The sequence below is a fragment of the Sminthopsis crassicaudata genome, chromosome 2, assembly GCF_048593235.1.
Source record: "Sminthopsis crassicaudata isolate SCR6 chromosome 2, ASM4859323v1, whole genome shotgun sequence".
Taxonomy (NCBI): Eukaryota; Metazoa; Chordata; class Mammalia; order Dasyuromorphia; family Dasyuridae; genus Sminthopsis; species Sminthopsis crassicaudata.
The window spans coordinates 405,754,537-405,778,199 of NC_133618.1; the positions used below are offsets into that span (position 1 = coordinate 405,754,537).

Here is a 23,663-nt window from a genome sequence, read left to right on the forward strand (position 1 = left end):
GACACTCTTGTGTATAACCATCATTTGGAACAAGGCAGCTAAGCTGGTAATATTAAGTTAAGTACTACCTTCTCCTTGAGAATGATTAGGGAAAACGGTGTGTATACTGGCTCTTACTCATAAGCTTACAGGTATTTATAGAGTGGTGTATAGAATTATAATTTTACTATTGCAACATTTCTAACCCTGTAAGAGACGGTAGAGAAAAGGAAAGGATCTAGCTATTGTCTCCCTCTTTGGCGAGGAATGGGTTAGACCCCAGATCAGTTATCTTTTTTTTGAAATTTTGATGTGTTTAGAAAACACACCAAATAGTGTTTATAATACTTCTGAACCCAAGTTCAGTGCTTCCTTCACTTATGCCACCAAAAATTAAAACAAAAAGACACGAAATGTTTAATAAGTAGTATGACTACTTCTCCACTGTGCTCCAAACCTGGAACAGATCATTAATTTACACAGCATTTTTTTCACAAGGGTCTTAACAACCATTGTCATTGCAATTTTAGCAAATACTTCAAGTTGCATAGAACATGCTGATTTCCATTGTTAGAGGATATTTCTCACTTGAAACTTCCTATGCCAATGAAATCAAAGTTCAATTTTTTAAAAACACACTTGTCCTTTACTTTTTCAAAGATTAAAGGAAAATTTTAATCCCTCGCAGTGAAGTGTGACTTCACTAATGAAGGCATTCTCTCTAATAATAATAATCATAAATCATCCAGACCTTCTTTTTCTGAGACATTTGTACCTCTTCTCAAATAAATCTTCCATAAGGTGTACACCTGATCTTCTGGAGGTTCTTCTTAAATTCTCTTTATGTTATAGAGACCAATGTAACATCTTACCTTATGAACATCTTGTTTTTTCTATCCACACATTTTCTGATGACATCATTTATTCTGTTTCTCCTACAATATTCCTTTTTTGAATTGTGCCATAGATTGCTCAAGTCTCTAATGCTCTGCCTTATTACTGCACTCTGGGTGATTCTTAGCATCCATTCTTTATTGCCGATGACATTCTATGAGCACATAATCTAGTTTAAGAATTTGAGAAGATGGACCTTTGTTTCTGAGAGAAAGTAAGTGTTTTGAGAGTGTGAAAAATGCCATTTTTGTCTTTCAATCCTGAGTTCTGAGAGGATAGTACGGCATAAAGTAGGTGCCTAATAAATGCTTACTGATTGTTTCAAAGCACAATTCAGAAAATTGAAGCAGTACATATGACAACTTTCTATTGACTTTGAATATTTGCTTAAATAAAGCTTTTCATTCCTTGACCATGCCAAATAGAGCTCACTGTACTGAAATTATTTAGGGGAGGGATTTCTGTTGATGTTGTTTTTTTTCCTGAGGAAAAATTTTGGTCCTTCTATCAAAACTGAAAGTGATGATGGGTTCATTACAGCTTCCATGTGCTGCCAAACAATAGCAATCCCAAACTAATGCCTTTTATAAATGTCTGGAATCAAATAGTCCCTGAAGCCATGTGGGTCTAGAGTCATTTTGCCAGCATTTAAATTAGAAATAGATGCAGAAATTAACATGGTTAATGAAAGATTACTTATGTGCCCAGATGTCCAAAAAATACAATAGCCTCTAGAAAGAGTAGAATAAAAGTGTGGGCAAGTGCTTACTTAATTCAAGCCCAACATTAAAATATTTGCTTTTTTTTTTTTTTTTTTTTTAGAGTTACATATTCATACTAAGGGAATTTATCTGATTTGTGCAGGTTATTACAACACACAACAAATACAACTGTTAAGTCTGCTAGCCTATTTTAAATGACTGCTTTGGGTGACTGGAGAAGCACAGCTTGGTGTTTCTTAAACCAATTTATTTCTGCTTCTATGCTTTAAAGTAAATTCTTTATGCCCAGCAAGGCTAACAAATCACTTCAAGTTTTTGTTTGTTTATTTGTTTTGTTTTGTTGTTCACATCCAATCAGGCTGTGAAGCCTACTTTGTAAACAAGCAATATCACATTGGGGAGCCTTCAGTTGTTTCTTCCTTGCCAACATGATCAAGCCCAAACACTTCAGTCTGGAATTCATGGTCTTTAAATCTGCCTACAACCTGCTTTTCCAACCTTAATAAAATCAATTCAGCAAACATGGATTAAGGCTCTATCATGTGCAAGGTTCTGTCTCAAACTCTGGAAACAGAGAGACAAAAATTAGACAGTCCTTGTTTTCAAAGAACTTTCATTCTACTTATTTCTCAAGGATCCTGAGAGGAGTCCTCTGTTGTAGTCACACAAGTCATTCACTGTGGTTTATGATTCCTCTAGGATTGCTGATATTATTTTAGCCTATTGTGAATGAGAGAGGCAGAATCATGGATTTGCAAGAGCCTGTTTGAAAAGTCTCATGAGAGCTAATTGTTAAATTTTCTGTGTGATCATTTACACTGTGAAAATATCATTTATATATTAGTAACCACCTTCAAAGTAGAACTTTATTTATTATTTTAAGTTGGATTCTAAGCTTGTGGAAGTTATTGGAAAAATGTTAATAATACAGTTTAAACTTCTTGACCAACTAGGATCCTGATTACACTCTAATAATGTGAAATTCAATATGTATAATTGCAAAGGTTTATACCTGGGTTCAAAAATCAAATATAAAACCTGAGATTCATAGTTAGAAGTTTGACATCAGTGGGGGTTCTGATTAGACTGTCAGTGCATTGCACTGCTGTATAATATATAAGATAAAAACAAAAACAATACCTAATGGAAATTTAGTTTGTATTAATTAATAAAGCCATAGATTCCAGTAATAAGAATACTATTGTTCCCCTCCAGTCTTCTCTAGTTGTTTCACTTTTCCAGTATTGGGTTCACTTCTAAAAGCCATCATTTATGAAAATCATTGTTAAAGAACAGCTAAGTAGTGCAGTGGATAGAGCAATGAACTTAGATTTAGGAATACCTGAGTCGAGTTCAAATGAAGCCTCAAACACTTCCTAGCTTTTTGACCCTGGGCAAGACACTTAAATATTATCTGTCTTAATTTCTTTATTTGTGAACTTGGGATGGTAATAGCACTTATTTCCCATGGTGGTTTTGAGGATCAAATGAGATGATATTTGTAAAACACAGCACAGTATCTGCCATATAATGGAAGCTATATAAATCTTAGCTGCTGATGATGCTGCTACTACTACTACTACTATTACTACTACTGCTGCTGCTGTGCTACCATTGTTATTAACCAAAATTTTTTCATAAAAAGATTAACAAGATAGTGAAGATCATTTAATTTATAAAATATGTTGATAGAAAGTTGAAAGACCTGGGGATATATATATTATCTTGGAGAAGAGAAGGCTTAGGGAAAAATGTAATAACTATGTTCAAATATTTGAAGGATTTTCAAGTAGAAAAAAGATATGACTTGTTCTCTTAAACTCCACTAATTTGAAACACTATTAATTTGAAATTAGTAACTAGTTAACTAAACTAATAGTTTACTATTAACTAATATTCATAGTAGTAACTAGTTTTTAACTAGTAACTAACTTTTAATACTAATTATTAGTTAATAAGATTACTACTTAATTAGTGTAACATTCCTTACTAGTTAAATACTACTAGTTTGAAACTAGCAACATGGGTAGAGTGACTAAGTTTTGTGAAGACCCTCCTAACATTTAGAGCTTTCTCAAGAAAAATTGCCTTCTCTGGGGCTACTGCATACCCTCTCCTGAGAGGCCTTCAAGTAGAGGATAGATGATCAGACAAGGAGCATGCTATAGACCTTCTTTTTATGTATTAGTTGAAAACCAAAGTTCCTCCCTGCCAACTTTGAAATTCAGGTGAGTCTATAATATTGAATGTTCTTTCTCCTCCACTACTAATACTGTCATTCAACATCCCACTCAATCTCCCCACCTTCATGAAATCTTCAAAAATCTTAGCCTGAAGTTTTCTCCCATCCTTGATCACCTATGACATTTACTTTCTTTTTAGTTATTTAAAAAAAAATCAATCCTCCATTGTTTTGTGGCATTAAACATCTGAGTCAGTTGTTGTTCAATAGAGAGAGTGCTACATTTCTAACTCTTTATTGTGATTTGGAGACACAAATTTAGCTCTCTGCCTCAATTTTCTTGTTTTTAAAATGAGCAGATTGGATCAAATCAACAATCTTATAATTTTTCTGTGATTGTACTTCAACTCAACAAGTTTTGAATGTCTTTGAATGCAGTAGATATGGCTTTCATTTCTTAATAACCCTCCACATCTATTATATACTGGGTGTTCAAATAATGCTTGATTTGATTTATATATATATATATATATATATATATATATATATATATATATATATATATATATAAGATATGTGCTCAGTTGAATCCCAAGAAGAATGGAATATTCCTTCACATTTATTTGTGTAAACAAAATATTGAATTTGACAAACTAAGAACAAACTAATCACTCATCAAGGAAGTTCACTTCATCAAATTTCCTCATAATATATTGTCTTGATTTCCTTGCACCCTGCAGTCTGCCTCGTAATGTAATTATGTTTATGTCCTGTCTTTCCTTGCCTACCTTTCCCAAGACTGTCCATACACACACACACACACACACACACACACACACACTACAATGTAAGCTCCTTGAGGGCAAGCATTTAATTGTTTTTCATCTTTTAACTCCAACCCCTACTGTAAAAATCATTACAGTAGAGGTTCTTCAAAATGTTTGCTGAATTAAATAGAATTGGCTTTCCAGAGGTTTGCCAGTGGGTACTCATTCTTATACTCACCTTATTGTAGTGTTGATCATGGCTCATTAAATTTCACAGCCACCCCCCAAAAATGTCAGGAAAGTCAATGATATTAGTTTGTCTTAAGACATTTTTATAGGCTTTTTTAATCATCCCCTGAAAACATTCTTGTTCAGTAAATTGATAGTGCAGACATCATTACTATTTGCCAGATACACTCCTAAGTTAGGATAAAAATTTAAGAAATTGTATTTTTAAACAAAAAACTAGGGACAGGGGGAGTATAGCTACTAATACATTGTGGATAGCATAGACTTATTTAATGTTATAGGAGTTTTCAGAGATAAGTTTTCTATATGAAGGCTTTTCATGATCTTTCTCTACTCCCAGGTAACATTCTCCCTACTCCAAAAATGACTCTGTGTATGTTTGTATGTATTTTACACTGATTTATTTGTGTCTGTGTTGTTCTTCCCCTAGAAGAATGTAACTTCCTAAAGAACAGGGACTCTCTCAATTTTACCTTTATTTCTCATGGCCTAATACTAAGCCTGGAACACAGTAGGTCCTTAATAAAAGCTTTTTGAATTGAAACTATGTATCTTGAGTCTGAGTCCTGGAATCCTGTACTCCATATTTCATGGGGACCTGAAAGCTGAAATCAGCAGGGCACATATTTTCTTGCAAGGGAAACAAAACCTAAGATAATTATATCAAGATTTGAAAGTTAGCAAGATACTGTTGATACGGGGAAGAAGAGTCACAATAAAATGACAATAAAACCAAATTATAGAATCATGGGATCTTAAATCTAGAGACCAGAAGCCAATGAACCTCATTTTATAGATGGAGATACTAAAGTTCAGGGCAGATTAATTATTTGCCTTAAGTCATATAAGAAGTAGGTATTGGAGGTTAGTAAAGGTAGTGAATATCTTTTTGTTGGGTTTGGCTTTTGATACTGCATAATCCTGTTTTCCAAAGGTTAGAAATACAGAAATTGCTCATGGACCTAGTCCCACTACTACTCCACACAGGAGCATTTCCTACTTAACTTCTCTCCTTAATTACTATAGCTCTCACTTTCTCTTATTCCATAATGTAAGAAGATAATACAGATACCAAATTGGCTTAAAGTACTACACCTTCAACTTCCTGAACTCAGCATCCCCAAAAGCAGGGACTACCAACCATTACACATACTCGTTGACATTACAACTTTGATGGTGACAGGAAGAAGATACACAACACAGAGACAGAAAAGTCTCTATAATCTAGACCAGGACAAAGCATCTTCTACTGCCAGCCCAATTTTCTAAATGAAATGAAAATAATCTTTTTTTGTTTTGTTTGGTTTGTTTTTGTTTTGTTTTGTTTTGTTTTTTAGTTTTTAAATTTATTTTAAACTTGAATACAAAATAAGAAAAGAGGGGAAAATGTGATGTACACAACAGAAGATAAGAGAATGTAAGGCAATAAATTTCCATTTCAAGGAAACCTATATTATAAATACTACACAGTGTTTTCAAAGCTGTCCATCCTTTCTTTGCTCCTTTGTAGGTTTTCTTATGTTATCTGCTGAAACTTTTTTACTTTATTTTTTATTTTGTCTTTTACTTTATTTTTGTTCCTTTCTTCCTTCCCCACTTTAGAAGAATACAATTAAGCATAGATCTATACTTAAATAAAATATAGATATAAATATGTAAACATATAGGCCTATATGTGTATATATATGTATATGTATATATATATATATAAACATATATGCTTATGTATATATCTGTAAACATACATATATACATTTTGCACATAAATGCATATATGTAAGATAATACTATGCTTATTTACATTTGTCATCTGTTTCTCTGAAGGTGGATAGTGTCCTCCTTCATGAGTAAAAATATTCACATTTTTCTAAATCTACCATTTTATCATACTAATTCTATAACCCAACCCAAACACGTTCTATCTGAGAGATTGTCTACTAAAATTTTCTCTTCTAGTTTTCTGTATTCTTTCTATTCTTAGCTACATAAGTTTTACTTATACAAAAAAATAATTTAAAATAATCAACATTCTCCAATTTATACTTTAATAATGCTCTCACCTCATAATATGGTTTGAGGTCAAATACCGCCTTCATATATATTTCTTCTGGTTTCCTTGAAGTTCCTGACCTTCTGTTCTTCCAAATTAACCCTGTCATTTTTTTTTCTAAGTCAGTAAGATATTATTCTAGTAATGTAATTGAGATGGCATTATATAAATAGACCAGTTAAGAAAATTATATTGTATTGTATTAGCTTTACCTATCCATGCACATTGCTTAGATTTAACTTTATTTGTATAAAAGGCATTTATTTTGTATAGTTCCTGTGTCTGTTTTGCCAGATATGCCTGTTTTTTTTTTAATATTGTCTAGTTATTTTAAATGGCCTAAAACAATATTGACTAATGCACTTGATACATACTGTAATTCCCCTAGTTTTCTCTTTTGATTAAATCAATTTTAGTTTTAACTTTATCTGAGATCTTGATTACTACCCCTGCTTTATTGCATAATAAATTCTACTCCTAAACATTATTTTACATTTGCATGTATCTGTTAATGTTATAGCATTTCCTGAAAGCAGTATATTGTTGAATTCAATATTTTAATCTGCTGTCAATTTCCATTTTATGGGTAAATTCATTCCACTCATATTATAAGCTATAATTTATTTATTGTATATTTTCCTCCTTTCTATTTTCCTCAGTATGTCTCACTCTATTCTTATCCCTTTTCATTTCTCTGCTTTATTTCTACTTACCACCTTGACCATCTATTCCTTACCCCTCTCCAAGAATCCCTCCCTTATTCTCTCCCCCCATCCCATCACCTTGCCTTCTTGTTTAGAAGACTTTTGTGCCTTTCTAAATATATACATACATAAATGGATACATAGATATATAGATGTTTGTATTTTGTTCCCTTTTTATCCTATTCCCATTAATTTACAAATCTTTCTACCTACCCTATCTTATTTCCTCACTCTCCTATTCCTTTAGAAATTTAAAGCTTTATACCATTTAAATGAATGTTGTTATCTCTCCCTCTGCCCCCCCCTCCCTCTCTCTCTCTCTCTCTCTCTCTCTCTCTCTCTCTCTCTCTCTCTCTCTCTCTCTCTCTCTCTCTCTCTCTCTCTCTCTCTCTCTCTCTCTCTCCCTCCCTCAGACACACACACACACATTCCCCTTTCCTATTATTGTAGAAGACAATATAATGCTCCTTGTTCCTCAGGTTTGCAATCTGAGAATTATCCTATACTCCTCACTATCTCTTCCCCCCCTCTATCCCCATATATGAGCTGTTGCCATGTTTTAATTTCACTCTTGAAATATATTCCAAGAATATAAATTTTGAAATAGCACTTTCCTTTATTATGTCAGCATTCTCCGAATCCAGGAATCTATAAACCTTACCCTTTACAAGAATATGGATTACACTATTCTCTGTCATAACTCCACCCCACTCCAGATGCCAGCTTCCACTCTGCCCAATGCTATATATGCTGCTAAGCTCCCACTCCTTGGCTTTCTTTGTATATCAAATAGCTCACCAGCCTCCCTTGAGAAATTAAAAGTTTCATGTACAAAAAAAAAAAAAAAAAAAAGGAATGTAGCTATTAGTCCTAGAAACAAAGAAGGCAGGGGAGAGAGAAATGAAGTAATTATTACTTTAAGGAATATGATCACTTTTACTAAAATGATTTGAGAATAGGCATCTGTGTCCAAAGATAAATGCAAATCAACCATAATTAACATAAAATATCTTCTGAGTCTATCAACCAATAATCAAGCATATATTAAGAATCTATACAGTGCCACTCATACTAAGCCAAATGATAGTAAATTCATTATATGTATCAATCCAGTAAAGGAGAGAAGTAGTACATATACAAAAAAAAAAAAAAAAAAAAAAGAGGGCAAGAGAACTGACTTAATGAGACAATATAGTCCAGGGACAGATGCAATGGACTCAGAAGACCTAGATTTACATACCATTTTTGCATGATCTTGGGCAAGTTCCTTAAGCTTCATGGTCCTCAGTTTTTCCATCTGTAAAATGAGGGGGTTGGACTAGGTAGCCTCTGAGATCCTAACTGTTCTAGGTCTTTGAATAAATATTACCTTGAGCAAGATATGTTATTTCTATTATAGTGGATAGAGCACTATCCCTGAAATCAAGAGAACCTGAGTTCAAATCCGCCTCAGACACTTTATGCTTATTAGTTGTGGGACTCTGGGCAAGTCACTTAATCCTAATTAACTTTCTTAAAATAATATAAATATGTGCATGTATGTATTTCTCTGGATCTCAGTTTTTATTTGTGAATTAGGAAGTTAAATTCTCTGCCTTTCTTATCTCACAAGAGAGTTGTAAGGACCATTTGAAATAATAGAGATGTTAGTTTGAATATATATATATATATATATATATATATATATATATATATATATATATATATATATACAGAGAGAGAGAGAGAGAGAGAGAGAGAGAGAGAGAGAGAGAGAGAGAGAGAGAGAGAGAGGGGAAAGAAGGGGGGAGGGAAGGAGGGAGGGAGGGAGGGAGGAAAAAAAAGAAAGGTAGGGAAGGAGGGAAGGAAAGAGGGAAGGAGGCAGGCAGCCTTTGTCAGCTTGCTTTCTGTCTTGGGGAAGGGGAAGAGGGAAGGAGAGAGAGAGAAATCTGAAACACAAGATTTTGTTAAACTGAATGTTGAAAACTATTTTTGCATGTATTTGGAAAAAATAAAACACTATTAAAAATTATACAATGATATAAAAATAAAATTCTATCTTCTACAAGATGGCTTTTTCCAGTCCTCCTCCAACTCAGAGACTTCCATCTAAGATTATTTCCAACTTACCATGTACATATCTTGTTTGTGCATAGCTGTTTGTATGCTACTTCCCTCTCCTTAGACTGTGATCTCCTTGAGAGTAGGCACTCTTTTTTGCCTTTGTTTTTATCCCCAGTGTTTAAAATGGTTTGTGCTATGTAGCCTATGCTTAATAAATGTTAATTTTCTGACTGAACATAACATATATGCAGTGAAAAAATATAAGATGAATCGGGAAAGAAATGTTGGATCCAGATTGTAGAAGAATTGAATGCCAAAGAGAAGAGTTTGCATTTGATCTTAGAAGTAATAAATGGGGAACCGCCTGTTAATGTCAGAGTTAAGATCTGTGCTTTAGCTATATTAATTTTGCTGCTATGGGGAACATAGAATACAGAAGGAAGAGACCTTATAGAAAGAAGATCAATTGGAAAAGTGTTATAATATTTTGGACAAAAGGTAATGAGGCTGAAAGCAATCATGTAAATGGGAGGAAAAAGAGATATATATATGTATATATATATATATATATACATATATATATGTATATATATTGGAAGTATGTGGCTTGTAAACTAATTGAATATATGGTATGAGGTTGAGTGAGGTTGTAAAACACGGAGCTGGTATAATTAAATGCTGGTATCTGACAAAAAGGGGAAAATTTTAAAGAGAAAAGAAAATAGAGAAATCAAGAAGAATTCTAATGCAATGAAATACCATTTTACTATATGAAATGATGAGCAGACAGACATCTGAGAAACCTGGAAAGACTTATATGAACTGATATTGAGTGAAGGGAACAGAACCAGGACAATATTGTACAAAGTAAAAGCAACATTTGTGCAATGATTAGCTATGACTGAATTAACTCTTATTAGCAATACAATGATACAAAAAAAATTCCAGAAAACACATTATGGAAAATACCACCCACATCCAGAGAAAAAAAAACTTAGAAAATCAAATTTTATTAATATCTCCTTTGATTTTCAAAATTTCTAATTTGGCATTTCATTGGGAATTCTAATTGGCTAGGTTTTTTAGTTGTATGCCAAATTTACCAATCTGTTCTTTCTCTATTTTATTCACATGAGCATTTAGAGTTATAATTTTTTTCCCTAAGTACCACTTTGGCTGCATTCCATAAATTTTGTTATGTTGTCTCATTATTGTTTTTCCCTTTGGTGAAATTATTCATTGTTTATATAATTCTCTATTTGACCAAATCATTCTTTAGGGTTAGATCACTTGGCTTCCAATTGATTTTAATCTATCTTTCATGACTCTTTATTACATGTAAATTTTATTATATATGAAAATAATGTATTTTATATTTCTCCTTTTTTGTGGTTTGTATGTCCTAATATATGGGCAGTTTTTTTGTATAGGTCTCATGGACCACTGAGAAAAAGGCATAGTTCATTCTATTCACATTGATTTGTCTCCATGAATCTAGCATATCTAACTTTTCTAAAATTCCATTCACCTCCTTAACTTCTTTCTTATTTATTTTGTAGTTAGATTTATCTAATTCTGAAAGGGGGAATTTGAGGTCCCTACTAATATAGTTTTAAAAGTCCAATTCTTCTTATATTTTAATTAACATATACTGCAAGAATTTGGATGCTATACCACTTTGTAGTTTTCTTCCTTTTCTCTTTTAATTAAACATTTTTTATTTACTTTTTCTGAGATTGGAATTAATACACCCATTTTTATGGGTTGGTTGGTTATTTGTTTACTTCACTTGAAGCATAATGTATTCTGATCTGATCTTTACTTTTACTCTGTCACTCTGCTTAGAATATGTTTCTTGTAAACAGCACATTGTAGGATTCTGATTTAAAATGCACTCTGCTATTTACTTTCATTTTATAGGAAAGTTCATTCCATTCCCATTAATAGTTATTATTACTAACCCCTTCAATCTATTTTCCTCATCTTTTATTCTTTTTTCTCCATTAACCCTGTTTTGCTTCTAACTCCCACCTCCCTCAATCTGTCCTTCCTTCTATCAGTATCCTTTCCCTTTTCTTTCTCCTTTTTCGTTCTACTTCTTCCTTCCCTTCTATCACCCCTCTCATTTTTTTTTCTTTTTCTCCTCCTACTTCCCTATAAGAGAAGATATATTTCTTGATCCAAACGAATATATATTAAGGGAACTGTTTGAACTAAATCCAATGAGAGTAAGGTTCAAACAATGATCATCCCCTCTCTTCTTTCCCTCTAGTAGAATAGGTCTTTTATATCTCTTCATTTGATATAATTTACTCCATTCTGCCTCCCCATTTTCTTTTTTCCCATTAGAATCCATTTTTACCACTTATTTTTTTTTAATCAGAGCATCAAAGACAACATATACCCATACTCTCTGTCTAAATATGCTGCTTTTAACTACCTTAATACAGCTATTCAGAATTACAAAAATCATCTTCCTATATAGGGATATAAACAATTTAATTTTATTGAATAACATTTTTATTTCTTGTTTACATTTTTATGTTTTTCTTAAGCATTTTATTGGAAGATCAGATTATCTGTTCAGTTCTGGTATTTTCATCAAGAAAGTTTAAAAATTATCCTATTTCATTGAATGATCTTCTTTTCCTCTAAAAGATTATGATCAAATTTGAGGAGTAGTTAATTCTTGATTGTAATCCTAGCTGCTTTAATCTCCAGAATATATTCCAAGTCCTCCAGTCCTTTAATGTTTAAATAGCTAAACCCTTTGTAATCCTAACTGTGGTTTCTTAAAATTTGAATTGTTTCTCTTTGTCAGTATTTTCTTTCTGACCTGATACTTCTGGAATTTGGCTACAATATTCCTTGGAGTTTTTATTTTGGGACCTCTTTCAGGATGATCAGCAGGTTTTTTGTTTTTGTTTTTGTTTTTGTTTTTTTCAATGACTTTTACCCTTTGGTTCTAGAATATCTAGGCAATTTTCAGAAAGATGTTGCCCTGGTTCTTTTTTTGATTTTGGCTTTTAGGTAGTTCAATAATTTTTAAACTACTTCTCCAGGAACGATTTTCTAGCTCTGCCATTTTCCCACTGAGATATTTCACACTTTCTTTTCTTTTTTAATTGTTTTATTTTCTTAACCGATTATTAATATCTCATAGAGTCATTAGCTTCCACTTGCCCAATTCTAATTTTCAGGGAGTTTTATTTTTTTCATTGAACTTTTGCAGCTTTTTTTCCATTTGACCAATAGTATTGAAGTCATTTTCTTCAATAGATTTTTTTTTTTGTTTAGTAAATTGTACTTTCTAAGAAGTTATTTCCTTCCATCATTTTTGTACCTCCTTTTCCAAGCTTTTGCCTCTTTTTCATAATTCTCTTGTATAACTCTCATTTATTTCTCTAATTTTCTTTCATTTCCTTTTACTTGATTTCTTTAAAAAAATCCTTTTTAAATTCTTTCAAGAGAACTTTTGAAATTTAAGTCCAATTCACAATTCCCTTTGAGGCTACACATGGAGGGATTTTGACATTGTTGCTTTCTTCTGAATTTGTATTTTGGATCTTCCATGTCACCATAGTAGCTTTCCATGGTCAGGGCTCTTTTTGCATTTTTCTCATATTTTTTTTTAAAGTTGTGCTTTAATCCTGAGATACAGGGGTCACTGTTCCAAGCTTATTTTACTAGGAATCCAGGACCAAATCACTGGATTTCTGCACTGAGGCCTCTGAGGCTTGGGACTTGTCTGCTTTATTTGTTGACCCAGTCTAGTGTTGCCTGATGTGCCCTGGGTTGAGGAGCTGGCATTTTATCTGCTATATTGGGATTTTGCCACTGGCCTGCTAAGCCAGAATCATTGGACCTCAGTTGTTTATCTCTGCTGTATTTAAATTCTCCTTCTAGCTTGCCTGGATACTTCTTGTGAGGGCTATGCTTGTCCTTTACTTTAGAAAGACAGATCTTTCTTCAAATTCTAAGTTAACCTGGGTTGGAAAAGCATTTAGCTTCATCTTTTTTGTGGATTCTGTCACTCTAGAATTGTTTTAGAGGCTTGCTTTAACATTGTTTCTAATGGAAACTGAGGAGAGCTCAGGCAACATACTATCTTTCCTCTGCCATCTTCTGAAAAGTTTATTGATTGCCTCAAATATACCTTGAAATGATTTTTCATTGTATTCATTCTTTTCAAACATTTTCAGGGACCATACATCATTTTTAGCTTTATCTTATGGAATTAAGCATTTTGACTTTTGAATAAGCATAAAAAAGATAGAAGAATCAACACAAAGTACAAAAGGAGGCTGGGTTCTAGTTTCAACTCTGGTAAATGGACAGTAGAGTACAAATTTGGGAGTAGAAAGCTTTTTGGGTAGTTCTCAAATCAAAACACATAGGTAACTACCCACTCTGAGCATAGTTTATATATAAATATCATCATGGAATCCAATGACTCTATCCTAAATGCTTTTTAACGTAACAGAATGTCAGTCTTATGCAGTATTACTCAAACATCAACCTCAAAAAATTGTATATACCATTACACTTGTTATATATATAATTAGCTCCTTATCTTTGATGTTCAGTTTCCTCCACAGAATAATAAAAACTCCCATGAGTTCTAAGCTCCCTTCAAAGTTGAATCCAAGAACCTACTAAAATGGAAAGTTAAGGGAAGAATTTTTTTTTTTTACTTTTACCTTGACCTCTACTTCCCTCCTTGTTATGAAGGTAGATTAATTATGTAGTCCACATGTCATGGCTAGAATTGTACATTGGACACCATCAGTGAGTTGATTTGCCATTATAAAGAAAAGAGTTGTTTTTTTCAGGTATTCTTACTTTCCCACCTGCTTTCCTTCCACCTGAATGACTGATTTTTTTTTTATTTTTTTTTTTACTATATAAGTCCCATGGATGAGGTTGCTTTTGTTCTCCTGCCTGCACAAGGAAGTCCTACAAAGGAAGTGTAAGAAATGGAACAATGACAATAAAGGCTTTTGTTTGGCATAAAGCTTTCTGTTGGATTTTACAGCCAGAACCCTTGGTTTCTGAAGTTGGAGTTTGTATGGAAATGAACAAATCTAAGAACATTTCTTTCCCTACTGCCTTTGTAGCCATGGAAAAAGACTGAGTGTGAGATCCTTATGATTGTTTAATGAAGAAAACTTCTGAGAAGTATTATCACATCCTCAAAATGATTTGCTGAACTTAACTCCTTCTACCCAACTAATTTAAAATATCACCTTCAGAACTTTGTTAGAACTCTAAGCATTTTGCTAGCAAAGAAGAAGAACAGCATGATATAGTGGAAATGGCAATTACCTATGGAGTCACTGGGTATCATTTCAAATACTGCATCTGATACTTCTTACCTAGGAAAGATGTAATAGACCCCAGAGCCCCATTTTCCTAATCTGTATAATGATGTTGAACTAGAAGGCCTCTAATCACATATGCCTTCTAATTCTGAATCCATGATCCCAGGATTCCATGCAACTTTTGAGCCAAAAGAAACAATTCACTTGAGAATGGTTTCCCAGGAAAATTCACACCTAGATTTTCCTTTTCTATATTCTTTAAGGCTGCTAAGTGACTCAGTGGGTAGAGTGCTGGGTTTGTCTTCCTGAGTGACTATCTGGCCTTAGAGACTCACCAGCTGTGTCATCTTGGACAAGCCAATTAACCCTGTTTGCCTCAGTTTCCTCATCTATCAATGATATAGAGAAGGAAAGGGCAAATCACTCCAGAATTATTTGCCACAAAAATGCCAAATGGTGTCACAAAATCAGACAAGACTGAAACAACAGAACAATCACTATATATATGTGTATGTGTGTATACATATTTACATATGTGTATATATACACACACACATACATACACATATAGTTCTATGCACAATCCATATCTATATTTATATCACAATTATGTATTATAATTGACTGATGAATAATATTAGAAAATTATAGCCTTAAACCTGATAAGAAAATCCTATGGACAAAAGCTTCATGACTAATTGACTGATTGACTGAACAACAACAACTGTATTACTTTAAGTCAGGCCATAGGAATAGGTAGAGTCCAAAGGTAGCTGAGATTTTTTAGAATCACCCAAAGGGATAAGAATTCCAAGACAGCAGCCAGCAATAGCTCTTCACTAGTTGACTTTTCTTACAGTTTAATGTGTATGTGCCTCTTCTCTTTCTCTCCTCTTGTTCATTCCAGATGCCTCAGGAACAGTATACTCACAACAGGAACAATATGCAGAGCTCTGAAGGACCGCAGGTATACAAAGTAGGGATTTATGGCTGGCGGAAGAGATGCCTCTATTTCTTTGTTCTTCTCCTAATGATTTTAATACTGGTGAACTTGGCTATGACCATCTGGATTCTCAAGGTCATGAACTTCACAATTGTAAGTAAAATATTCCAAGTTTTCTAAAATACTTTGTGTGTTTTTCCTAGTTGTAATAGGGGATGAGGTATGGGGAAGGTGGATGATAATATGGAAGGTGAGGAGTATTATGGGAAACTAATGCCCAATGGGTTTATGATTTTAAAAATCTGATCACTTGGTACTTGTTTTCAAAGGCATTCCAATCTCAGTTTAAAAAAAATGAATCACTTTCTGACCTTTGGGTAAAGAGCAAGAGTAGATTAAACAGGAATCTAATTTTGTCAACTTTCCACTAGCAAGGGCTGATTATTTAGTTTATATATTTTCCAGTTCACAGACTTGTCATCTTCTCTTCCTCCCTTCTGCTACTTTCCTTTCAACCATTTCACTGTTCATTAGCTCTTCTACTAAGTGGGCAGGGGGAAAACATAGAAGAATGACATTCGAGCCATTAAATAGGCCCACTTTTAAGCAGCTAGACAAAAGATTTGGTGGGATAAGAGGGTTGAAGCTATTGACAAAAATGAGCCTTTAGGGATTATCTGTGAATTTCAATTGTCCGTGCACTCTTGGTATCCCATTCCTGTGGATAATTGAGAGTCCCTTTTGCTTCCAGAAGAGCAATCCTCTACTCTTGCATGATTCAGATTGAAATGAGAATAGGATATTCATGTTTCATTTTGCAGGGATTTACACATACTCTACCTTGAAGTGTTTCTGGTGATTTGCACATAGACAGTAGCAACTGCTCAGGCTGAACATTAACTTGCTCAGACTTGAGATATAGGAAAATGTGACAGATGGATGGGGTTAGGGAGAAATAGGTGATGGACATTTCTCTTTTGGATTATATAATATTATTTCCTTGAAAGAAAGGAATTTGTGGTAAAATAAGTACTTTCATATATTAATTAGTTGATAGAAGCAGTTTAATCATACTCTTAAGAATAAGTTCCCATCATTGTCTATCTTGCATAGTAAGTAGGTATGCTCAACAGAGAAAAATGTGTAGTTTTTCATTTAAAAAGAATATCTAGATAGAAAAGAATAAGTGTCTTGACAGAGGAACATAATGTGAGAAATCCCAGTAAGAACATATATTTGTCCCTTTTGGCATTGTAAAAGTTCTCACTTATGGATAATTTTATTAGGGCATCTATGAACTAAGGTTAATGGTCCTTTCCAAAGCAGCTAAATGTATCACTTTGTTATTTTTATTGTTTCAGTCCAGAAATGTCTAATAAGAATCATCCTCTGTTTTCAGAGATTTTCTCTTTGAATAAAAAGCCAGATTCTCTCCTCTTGAGAAGGGTGTTTAGGTTTTTGGTTGTTATTGTTGTTGTTGTTGTTCTAATTACATGGATTCAAAATCATAGGTACTGGAACACTCTGGTGATTAGTTTGTTTAGGACACTAAACTTCATATAATATGAAACAGCTAAGGTCTAGAGTTTAGAGATGGGAAAAATGAATTCTCACTTAGCCAAAGACATTGGCTTGCAAGATTCTGTAACTCATTAATATCTAATAGATATAATAATCTACCAATATGGCTTATAGCCTGCATTTCCTCCAGAAAACTTAATGGCAGGATATAAATGTATATCAGATGATAATTCATTCACAGTATATATGTGTTCAGGGAGCAATAAGGCATTAAAGTAATAATCTATAAGAAATTAGCTATTGCCAGTAGTTAACTAAAGTGAATGCCAAAGTCAAGGGTGCTTAAAGCTTTACCAAACCAGTTACTTACTGAGATGAGAATAATACCATTATTAGCCATAATTGATGCTTTACAATGGCAATAAATTTGAACAAATAGAGCTCAAGTGTTGGAAAATTGGTCTTGTCTTGCTGGTTAACATCTGATTTTTCAATCAATCACAGTGTAAAGCATGTTCCTTTAGAATTATAATTCAAGCGTGCAAATAGTAGATAGATTTCCTTGAATGGGAAGATCTAAAAGTAAGGGTTTTATTAGAAGGAATCTGAGAGTTGTGTTCAGGTGTGTGAATGTTAGTATATATATATGCATGTGCTTTCTTTCTCAAACTAGTCACTGTTTTAGAGGTAGGAAGTTTCTTTTATGTATCTGGGATGCTTGCAAAGTCGAGATTATAGAAATGACTAAAGAGTTCAATTACTTGATGCACAGTCAGTGCCATTGTCAGCACTGCTAAGGATTTAGTAAAAATGTATTTACTGGAATTTAGTAAATTCCTGTTTACTAAACTGGAATACCACTTTAGTCCAAGAGAATAACACTCACTTCCAAATATCTCTGCCAAAAGATGCCCTCTCCCAATGTTGACATCCAAATAGTAAAATTTTTGTCACAATTAGAAAATAAATGGAGGACATTTTTTCTATATTCTATACTTAGTGAAATTTTAAGATCCAAATGCATTTTATTAACAATAAGTGCCAGTCCATAATTAACAAGTTAATTAATTGATTCTCCCTCATTTGAAAGGGCCTATATAGAGCTATATAATTATATAAAATAAAAATGGTACAAATTAATGTATTTTAGTTTGCGCCACTTTGACCTCTTACAAAGTGAATTCATCCTGCTACTTGGGAAGCAGGCAAACGTTGTCTTCAATACTCCATCTTCTATCTTACATTTTCTTATAAACAAAACTAAGTGAAATTTTTTTTGGATTTAATATTTTAATAAATTATTTCCAGAACACATAAATTTCATCTTTGATGGTTACTAACTATATTACCTTGAGCAAATAACTCAACTTTCTTAGGTCTCAGTTTCCTTAGATATAGAATGAGGGTTTAGACTAGTTGATGTCTAAAATGTCTGCCTTGATTACCCCCCAAAAAGCAACAATTTGGAGAGAGGCAAGGTTTAAATATGGCAAATAAGCAGTAAGGTACATATTTTGAAATGGAAAGTTTTTGTCATTCTTCAAATCAAAGCACATGGGTGGCTACCTACTATGAGAATGTTAATGTAGTTTGGCCCATGGAATCCTATGGCCTCTATTTTAAATGCTTTTTAAGATGGGAGCATTGATCATATATAGTATCAAATAAACAGCAATTCCTTATAAAATAACATCTGTTATTATACTTGTGATTTGGTAGGTTGAAGTCTAACCTAAATGCATTCAAACTCACAGAATGTTAGAACTAAAAGAAATTTTATAAATCATGTAGCCCAAGGTCTTCATTTCACAGGGGAGGAAACTGAGATCAAAGAGAAGTGATTTACCAAAGCTCCTACAGCTAGTGAGCAGGAACCCTGGTGATTACCCCATTATCTGACACACAATTGTCATGTAATACATGCTCACTGACTTGTTGATTAGACTTCTGACTACTAGCCCAGTGTGCTTTTCATTATTCCTCTTAAGATTTCAAATCATTATAAAGATCAAGCAAAATTCAGGTAAAGAGATATGAAAAGACACACCCAACCCAATGTTTGTGGAGGCGGACATATGTAGGTGTTATAATTAGCACATATTTTGGATTTTTTCAATGTATGGATCAATTATATTGATTTTTTTTTAATTTAAAATTTTTGTTACATAAAACAGCTTCCTGGAAAAAAGGAAGTTAAAGATATAGAGGATAACTATGATGATATGAAAGAAAACAATACAAATTTATTCTAAAAGATTTCAATCAAACTATAGTTTGATATAGATATAAGATATGATTTGACACATAAAATTTATCTTTAACTGCCACCTGACCACTTTAGGGAATGTATATTATGATCATATTTTCTTATTTATATTTTACTTATTCATAATATTTGTCTGTTGTCTCCCCCCATTAGATTGTGAATTTCTTGAGTATAGGAACTATCTTCTGTACTTCTTTATATTACTAACACAGTATAATGCTGGTGCACAGTAGATGCTTATTAAAGGATTATTGGCTGACTTACTGAATATGTGTTTGTGTGTATATAATATGCCTTGAATTTATTGAGTTATTTTTCTAAATTATGGTACATATTCACTCTGTAATTGTATAGTGAAGAGTGAAGGTCAGAGAAATATAAGCTCCTTTGAAAAGAGGATTAAAAAAGGCTAGGAAGAACTGATTAAAAAAATAAAAGCAAACACAGAATCTCAAATACCTTTGTTTTTTGTTTTTTGGGGGGTTTTTGGTCGTAACTTGGGCCCAAATTTATGGAGTTAAATTTACTTGATTTCTATAAAAACATCATGCCAACTCACTAGTTGGACTTTCCTTACTTATTTAATTATTTTAAACTTTTCATGACCACACATGATAATTCTGAATGAATTTAAAATATATTAAAATAAATGAATAGGAGCACATACATTTTTTTTTAATTTATAATGAAATGTTGGTTTTTATTCATAGATTTCAATCATAAATTAAATGAGGGCTTAATGTTGATTATGAAAAGATATTTTTAATACAAACACTCCCTCTTGTGTATAAACTACCTGCTACATTTTAATTACATAAAACAAGGAGGGCACCATTAAGCAGTAGAGGGAGATTAGAATCAGGAGAATTAATCTTAGCTAATAGACAGGATTTTCTCAATAATGACTTGAAACGATACCGTTTGTTTTAATTACATTTTTCATTTAAAAATCCCAATGGTTCAGTGTTACTGAACCATATCTTCTCCCTTGTTGATTATTTATCTAGGATCTCCTTGAGGCATCAGAGATTTTACTAAAGGAAATAAAAGGAATCATGAACTTTCACAACTTAGTTTCATTCTACTTCCTGAAACTGTGTAATCTGAAATGACTCTAAGTGTGGGGTTCATGGGATAGTTCTACATTGGAAATTTCTTAAATGCCCATTGTAATATTCAGGGAAGAAGTATCTATTTCTATTATCCTCGTGTCCATATACCAATAAATTTTTTTATTCATCTCAAATTGAAAATACAGGATGAATGTTTGAAAAATCATTCTGGAAATATGGTCGTCTTTACAACTTACACACGAATGCTCACATACTGAATTATCAGATAACTTGAGGCCCCCCACAATGAAGCAACTATCCAGAGATGTCAAAAGTCGACTTCTCTGCTTTCATTGTCATTTAAACAGCTATGAGAAAGAGAGAGTCAGAAGGACAGACAGGCAGAGACAGACAGAGAGAAATAGAAACAAAGAGAGAGATAGACAGATAGAGAGGAGAGAGAGAGAGAGAGAGAGAGAGAGAGAGAGAGAGAGAGAGAGAGAGAGAGAGAGAGAGAGAGAGAGAGGAGAGAGAGAGAGAGAGAGAGAGAGAGAGAGAGAGAGAGAGAGAGAGAGAGAGAGAGAGAGAGAGAGAGAGAATGTGTGTGTGTGTGAGTTAAGTCAACAGTCAACACAGCCAGTGGAAGCAAATTTACATTTGTTATCCTCTGTGCAACACTTGAATTCCAGCAATATTTCTCTGGTGAGGGTTGGGGTTAGGTTATTACTGGATATAACTCTAAACTTGAATAAATGAATAAAGATCCCATTTTAATAGTTACTAGTTGAAAATGAAGAAGTCATTGTAATTATTTAAGCTTTTATTTCCTCATCCTCAAAATAGGGGGGGGAATATTTATAATAGTTACCCATGAGAGTTGTTAGGAGTATCAAGGAAGAGAATATACATGAAAGTATTTCACAAGTGCTATATATAGTCCAGTTTTGATTGACTGATTAATTCATATCACTTCTCTGTGCCTTAATTTTTCATTTGTAAAAACTTATTCAGTGTTCTCTAAGGTCTTTTACAAATCTTGATCCTATATCCTGAGAGATGTTTGAGTTTTATGATGATACTTACTGGAGAGAGTAAATAAGAACCATTTAACACTATGAGGATAAGTTTTTTGTTTTTTTTTTTAAATTATGTAGGAAAAACATCAAAGATGAGGAGGCTTCAAATCAATTGAAAGGAACAAGATAACTTAAAGAGAGTGGATGCCATGAAACATGTGTTCTACTTCTATTTCTAATACTTATTCACTATGTGACTTTGTTCAAATCACTCTTTGAATCTCAAGATTTTAGTTGGAAAACAGAGTGATTAGAGTCAATAAGTCAGGCAAGTGGCACACAGTACCTTATTTACCCTTCTTGTGAACTTAGAAAATTAGATTATGTACTATCTCAGGCTTATTTTAGTCCTAGCTTTATTGATCACTCCCAAATTCTTCCTTGATTAGGCACAAGGTATGAAACTTCATTTTCCCAAGGTTTTCTTCACAGGGCATAATTTTCCTTGTATACTTTCTTATAGAGGGCCAGAACTCTGAAGAAATATACTTGAAACAAAAATACTTACAACAAGGTCTTAACTCAGTGGAATTGATGAGATGATGGTTCTCTAGATCACATATACTTAGTACTTTGTATGGTGATGTAATGGTTCTCTAGTTCACACATATTCAGGATGCTGTAATGATGTAATTGTAATAGGCTATTTAATGGCTGAGAGGACTGGAAATGGGACATTCCATCTTTGACCATCCTCCTGATGGCTCTCCTGACTCCTGAACTCCTCCATTCAGATCAAACCTGGGTCAGACTGTGACAGATACATACTGTAAAGGAGACAATAAAGACGTTAGACTCTATTCCTGCCCATCCTTGTGGTGACTATCTTGCTGAGACCAAGGCCCATCTGGAGGTCCTCCAGAAAACTAGGCTGGAAATTACACTTTCTTGGAATGGAGAGTTCATATAACTTCACTCCAATTGTGTTCAATTCAACAAACATTTATTAAACAGTCTACAACTGAGACACACAGGGATATTGAATGGATCTATGAGGCAGCGGATTCCAAGCCCTGTACATCAATAACAGCAAAGCTGACTTCATCAATCAATATGCATTTATTATGGCAATTCCTAAGTGCCAAGCACTGGGGACACTGAGACAAAAAGGAAACAGGGATTTCAAGAATTAGAAAGCAGGATGGAGTAGATTTAAGGAATGATTGACTAATACTGCAAAGACACAGAGATAGAGTATCTAATGTGTAACAGTGAATAAATTGTACAACGTGATGAGAAGAGTAGCTTGCAAGAAAACTGGAAAAGTAGAAAGGCTGTTACATAGATCTTTAAATGTCAAGCAAAGATGTTTATATTTGGCTCCTTTGGCAAAAGAAAGACATTAGAGTTTGTTGAGCAGGAAATGACATGATCAGATCTGCATTTTAAGATAGAGGTAGAAATGATTTTTAGGAAGAAAGGAGTTAAGAAGGTAGCACTCACAGGAAGCAGGGCAGATGTTGAGAATCCTGGCTGGCCTGACTGTCAAGGAAAACTTAGCAGATTCCTGGGGATAGGCAATAGAAGGAAATTATAATTCTGAGTCACATGCCCTCAACCATTTTAGCTGCATAGGACTTGTTCCAAGGTGATCATCTCTTTCAAGGTGAAAGAGCACAGGCCTTTGTTCTTTGCTTGGTGGCCAGTGTTGAGCAGTGGAATAACTAACCAGTACCTAGACACTCACTTCTAGTTTCTGATTGTGTATGATGACTAGCAGATTCAGTTTGTCTGTATAAATTTTAACTATATTGTTTGAATGGCAAATATATGCTTTCCAAAAATGCTATTTTATGGAGAATTTACCCAGTACAAGTGCTTATGTGGTGGTCAGAAAAAAAAAACTACAAAAACACACTCAAGGTCTTCCTTAAGAACTTTGGAATGATGGTAT

General features: G+C 33.4%; 1 protein-coding gene across 7 annotated transcripts in view; it reads left to right on the forward strand.

Annotated features, from left to right (window-relative positions):
* SGCD (sarcoglycan delta) overlaps positions 1-23,663 on the forward strand; it is a 1,341,685-nt gene that overhangs the window by 874,543 nt on the left and 443,479 nt on the right. For all 7 annotated transcript variants that reach the window (XM_074291900.1, XM_074291902.1, XM_074291901.1 and 4 more), the window contains one exon: positions 15,819-16,007. In XM_074291900.1, the coding sequence (XP_074148001.1) occupies positions 15,819-16,007 (189 nt within the window). The remainder of the gene's footprint in view (positions 1-15,818; positions 16,008-23,663) is intronic.